General features: G+C 54.0%; 1 protein-coding gene across 1 annotated transcript in view; it reads left to right on the top strand.

Annotated features, from left to right (window-relative positions):
• GATAD2A (GATA zinc finger domain containing 2A) overlaps positions 1-1,887 on the top strand; it is an 80,836-nt gene extending 78,949 nt beyond the window's left edge. The window contains exon 14 of the mRNA XM_010847253.1: positions 84-1,887. Coding sequence (XP_010845555.1) covers positions 84-214 — 131 coding nt within the window. The 3' untranslated portion in view covers positions 215-1,887. The remainder of the gene's footprint in view (positions 1-83) is intronic.
• The last annotated feature ends 3,822 nt before the right edge of the window (positions 1,888-5,709 follow it).

Here is a 5,709-nt window from a genome sequence, read left to right as displayed (position 1 = left end):
AGTGGGCCCAGCTGAGCCGGGGGTCTTCCCCGGAGCCTCCCCTGACCGGGGCCGTTGTGGCCTCTTGCTCTGTCCTGTCGCAGGCGGGGCCCTCGCGTTTGTCAGCCCGAGCTTGGCGGTGCACAAGACCTCCTCAGCCGTGGACCGCCAGCGGGAGTACCTCCTGGACATGATCCCGCCCCGCTCCATCCCCCAGTCAGCCACGTGGAAATAGTGCGAGCCAGGCCCAGTGGAGAACAGGCTCCCTCCCTCCCACCTGGCCCCACCACCCTCCGCTCGGGAAGATACCCCGCTCCCCAAGAGGGTGAGCGCGCGCAGGCCACGCTGCCGAAGTGAGAGCTCCAGTCTTGGCTACAGAGTCTCGTCGCGTCACGGAGGGGCGCTCCACAGGTGGACCAGGATTCATACTGGGGACCTTTCCCGTGGGCTTCCTTCCTTTCTTTGCCTTTAGTTTGCCCAACACCAGCAGAAAAGCGGACCTCGGGGCCGGCTCTGCTCCTGGCCCTCCCTCAGCCCCTGGCAGGGCTCGTGGATGGCGCGCCCAGACACTGTGACACGCTCGGGCTGCCCGGCGCTGCGGAAGTGGGGCGGAGCGTTGTTCTGTTTTGCTTTGCCCCCGTCTTAGCCTCCTAATCTTTGACTGCCTTTCTTCATGGCAATCCCTAGATTGACAGATTTTTTTAAATCACCTCACGATGATGGAGTTTAATGTAAACGGTGCAGACCCAGGGTTCCCTGGGTTCCCTGCCAAGCGCGACCCCAGTGCCCTGGGGGGTGGGCTGCTGACCCCCCAGCCCTCACTCCAGCAGAAGGCTGCTGCTCATCCCGGAGACATCCTCCGACCTTCCACACTTAAGCAGAAGAACAAACTGCAACCCAGACCGAGCCAGGGAGCCTGGGACCCTGGGGCCTGAGTAGGGAGGGGAGAGTCGGCAGCCACACCCAGAGCTGGAGCAGGAAGTCGAAGGGGCCCGGCCCTTGTGTTTTTTGTTGTGGTGGTGATTTACTTTATTAAATTGTTTCCTTTTCTCTTCCTCCTTATTTTGATGGACAGCATCCTGAGCCCTGGCCTGTGCTCCTGTCAGGCACGTGCGTGTGGGGGGGCGCCCACACACCCCCAGACTTCAGGGTTTGCGTTTGGGTCTAGTTTAGAAGCTCCCTTGAAAAGCAGGGCCATGCTGCCAGGGTCTGCCTTCAGACTTTTTTTTAACCCCCTAGCGTCTACAGAAACGTCTCAAAGGATCAGGTCTGCGCTTAGCTGTGTTCTGTTCTGTTTTCTCCCTCTCCTTAAAAATCAGTCCATGAGGAAAGGCAGAAGCTGTTGTGTGTGTGCTGCACATGGGCCAGCTCTGTGCAGGTGTGAGGGTGTCATGTGTGCATGCACACACGTGTGGAGACGGGGTACGCTGCTCCTCACTTCAGCCCCAGCCCTGGTTTTCCTGTCCATGCAGTTAGGGACTTAATTTAAAATTCTTATTTTGTAGGGCCACCTTCCTCAAATACACTGCTGCACCGTTCTAATAAAGGCTCATTTAACCCCCCCTCATGTTGTGTGAATATCCGTGTTTAGAAGACATTTTTGACATGCAATAGAAGACCTAGTTTTGCAAAATGTTTGAATTTTTTGTTGTCTAAAGCCCTAAATTTCTCATTGATTTTTGTTTTGAGTGCATAATGAAGGTGGCCTGAAGAAGGGGAGGGCTGGAGAATGGTGGCTTTCATTCCAAGATCCAGGGATTTGGGGAAAAGGGGAAATTGACCTTTGGGGGAGGGGGGAGTGGGGAAGGGTGTGTTTTTACACCAAAAAATCAAGAGTATGCAAGCATTTCTATTCCTCGCATTTTTCTGTGTGCCTGGCAAATAAATACCTGTCTTATACTACTCTGAGCTGTTAGCTCTCTCTGTTCGATGACATGGGCCAAAACTCCCAAATCCTACCAGGAGTGCCCAGCTGGCAGACCCTGGCAAACTGACCTCAGTGCCATGCAGCAACTCGGGCGTCTTGGCCAGGGTCACTTCTGCAGTGGGTGTGCCCAGGGCGGCTGCAGCCCCACAGGGCTTGACAAGGTCTGTGATCCGGGGCTCAAAACCAAGCCACTCGCATTGGCCCCGGATCCTCGCCCCATCACTCTCCACCATGCTCAGGATCCACCTCTCCTCACCTCATCTGGCCAGACTTCTCCAGGCTACTGCCTAGACCTTGTGAGCTGAGTACAGACTGACCGCCGTGGGCAGAGGACGCGGTGGCTGGGCCCTGACCCGTTCTCTGCCTCCTCCAGCCCAGCATTTGCAGGAACATTCCCATTGGTAGGACTTACTGTGACATAAATGTAGCTTTTTAAAAAGGGATCAAGAAAAAAAGGGGGGGATCCAGGAGGTGAGATGCCTTAATCTTGATTCATTTCCCCTGTCTCAAAACTTCTATCCCCCTCTTTTTCCCTTTAGTTTCCCCTTTGCATTGTCACTCCTATAAGCCTCAAGTGCATGGTTCTGTGGTGAAATTTATGATGTTATTAAGAAAGGGCATTAAATACCTTTCAAGTATGGGAAGGATGTTAACATTAAAGGTATTCTCCCAGCCCCAAAGCCCACCCCTCAAAATGGGCCACGGTTCTGGGAGTCTGTAGGCTGAGAGGATCTGGTTCCCAGGAGAACCAGAGAACGTGGGAGCCCCCAGTCCCAAATGACAATTGTAACTGCCCAGTAATCTGCAGCAGGAACCCCCAGTGGCACCTGGAAACTCTTCAGAACGTTGGCTGTTACGTGGACTGGGGTGCAGGGCTCACCAGGCTCCCTTTCCCATCTGAAATGCCTGTGTGCGGAGGCCCGCAGGTGCCCGTGGGGTAACTACGTCCACTCAGCTGCCCATGGCTCTGGCCATCCCGACTGTTGTGGGGACCCTAGTCCTCAGGGTCCCGGGTGTATCTTTTGGGACCCACACCGTTGACAAGGTCAAGAGTGACTGCTCTGGGAGGTAGGGGTGGGTGGTGGCTGTGGTCTGGAAGCAAAAGGTCACTGAAAGAGGCGACAGGACACCCCTGCATGGCTCCCGAGTGGCCCACGAGTCACTGCTGTGGCTGGGGAGACACGGGAGGAGTCCTCTGTATAAATCATATGTTCTCATCACAGGCGTGGGTAATGGAAAGACGGCCCTTGCTGCTCTGCCATAGGGTTTTTCTTCGATGCCTGGTTATGCTGCACATGGCGTTTGCCTAAAGAAGTTGGACTGAGTTTTTTTTTTTAAAGGACAGCTAAAGTTTTATAATCCTTAAAGAGTAATAGTCACACCAGTGTAGGGTATTTGGGAGGTGGTTTGTTTTGATTAGGGGGAGGAGGTTGTCACTTGTATTTATTGTGACTTTGATAATAATGTTAAAAAACAAAGTGACCACCAAGGCGGCATAGAAGTTCTAATAAAGACGCTGGAATCAGTGGCTATGTGTTGTGTCATGAAGTTTTAGAATCTGAAGGACAATAAAGAAACGGATGATGTGTTGGCTGTGTTTTCTTTTTGACTGCTCGGCCTTGGGGTCCTGCATTGTTTTCCTCCCAGCTTTGGGGCAGCTTGGAGACGGGATGGCAGGGTGATTTCTTAACAGTTAAGCGAAGGATCAGACACTTGTTTCCATGGGCTTCTTTCAGATCTCGCTTGCCATGGGGATTTAGTCTTCCCCAGCTGGATACTTGAGGTGAATAGCTCAGTCGTGTCTGACTCTACGACCCTGTGGACTGCAGCACGCCAGGCTTCCCTGTCCATCGCAGAGTCGGGTACGACTTGAGTGACTGAACAGAACAGAATGGAACTGGATGCTGGGGCTTCCCAGGTGGTACTAGTGGTAAAGAACCCATCTACCAGTGCAGGAGGCATGAGAGATGCGGGTTCAATCCCTGGGTGAGGAAGATCCCCTGGAGGAGGGCATGGCAACCCACTCCAGTGTTCTTGCCTGGAGAATCCCATGGGCAGAGAGCCAGGCGGGCTACATGGTCCATCGGGTTGCAAGGAGTCAGACATGACTTGGCACACCAGCACGTACCCAACTGGATGCTACGGCCTTACCTCTGGGTGGCGCTTTGTGGCCTGTTTACCCACAGGCCCCGGGAGTGCATGCAGTGAGAATGCAGTGAATTCTGCCCCTTGGCTTGGGTTCTAGCCATCAACAGCCTCCATCCCAGAGTGGTGGGCTTTTCTGGCTCAGCATTGGGTGTCTGCTGCAGGACAGATGGTGCAGTGTGGGAGCCACCTGGTTTTGAAAACAATTCCTGGTGCAAATTTGTTTTCAGAGGTTGACACACTGTTTCAAAGGTTTACTCACAAAATGAAACCTGTGAGCACTTTGAACTCCAATATGCATAAAGCGTCCCCTTGTTTTCCTAGGTGCTTTTTTCATTTATCTATCTATCTATTGCTGCCGCTTGTTATTGGGGCATCTCTGCCTCCAGCCTGGGGTCTGACTTCCCTCCCCTGTGGCCATGGCCAGCCTGGTCTCACCTGGGCAAGGCACAGAACAGGTACAAGACACTACTGAAGTTAAACTCAAGCCTGTCACCTCTGACACGTGCTGATTGCACCCACACCCCTCAACACTGAGAGAAGCCCATTTCTGGGGTTCCACAGCCCCCTCTTCAAGTGCGTCTGCTGGATCAGGCACCCAGGCTCCTCAACAGAGGGAGGGCAAGTCTTAAGCATCTTCTCCAGATAACAGATGGGACACCACCAGCCTGGTTCCTGAGACCCTGTCCCCTCGTAACTGAGTCATGGGTGTGGCCAGGAGGGGAAGGACCCCAGGCCCACTGCTCACACACAGTAATCAGAGGGCACAACAAGGCACGTGCCCCACCACAGCCATTGGGAGCACACCTTGTGAGGGGGGTGAGGAGGGAAAGAAGGGCGCCTCGTGAGGTGCCCTTTTTAGGCCAAGTCTTGCATGAAGAGAAGGGAAAAGCGCTGGGAGTGGTGTCAGCCCATGCAAATGCTCAGAGGTGAGACCAAGCAAGGCAGGTTGAGGACAGAGGAAAGCGGTGTGCCTGGGCCTTGGGGGCACGGGGAAAGGATGTGAGCTTTTTCTTGAGTGAGCAAGACATTTCCCTCTTCTCACCCTGCTTCTTGCTCTGTAAAATGAGGTGGTTGGGACCACATCCTATTTGAAGGGAGTGGAGGGAGAGCTGGCGCATAATCCCCAAGGGAGTGGAGGGAGAGCTGGTGCATAATCCCTGAGAGCCATGGAGAGGGAGGGAGCAGAAAAGGACCGCTCTCCTCAGGGACCCGGGCTCTGGTGGAGGCAGACAGGAGGAGTACCGAGGGAGCTGCTTCCCATACACCCAAATGACAACAGCCACCGTCACTACGCTCAGTAACCTCATCACAAGCGAAATGACCCCCAGCCTTCCCCAGACCCTGTGGGGTCCCTCTCCAGACACCAGACACGTACCCCTTTACCTCTCTACCTCCATTCCAGCTATGGGAGTTCCTCGCATTAATCAGACACAACAGCTCCATCCTCTCCTGGGAGCACTCCTGTTTCCAGTGTTTGATTCCTTCCCTTCAGCCCCTCCTTGCTCACCCCCACCTGGCATTTAGCATAACTTAAATTATTTTATCTTCACGCCATTCTTACACTTGCCACGTGCTCCCTCACTGGGAGCACGGATGGATCCAAGCCACTTGGCTGTGTCCCAGTGCCTTGCACACAGCAGTTGCTCAAAAAATGC

The sequence above is a fragment of the Bison bison genome, unplaced genomic scaffold, assembly GCF_000754665.1.
Source record: "Bison bison bison isolate TAMUID 2011002044 unplaced genomic scaffold, Bison_UMD1.0 scf7180017864248, whole genome shotgun sequence".
Lineage (NCBI taxonomy): Eukaryota > Metazoa > Chordata > Mammalia > Artiodactyla > Bovidae > Bison > Bison bison.
The sequence above is the reverse complement of the archived record's forward strand: the minus strand, read 5'-3'. Positions and strand labels throughout refer to the sequence as shown.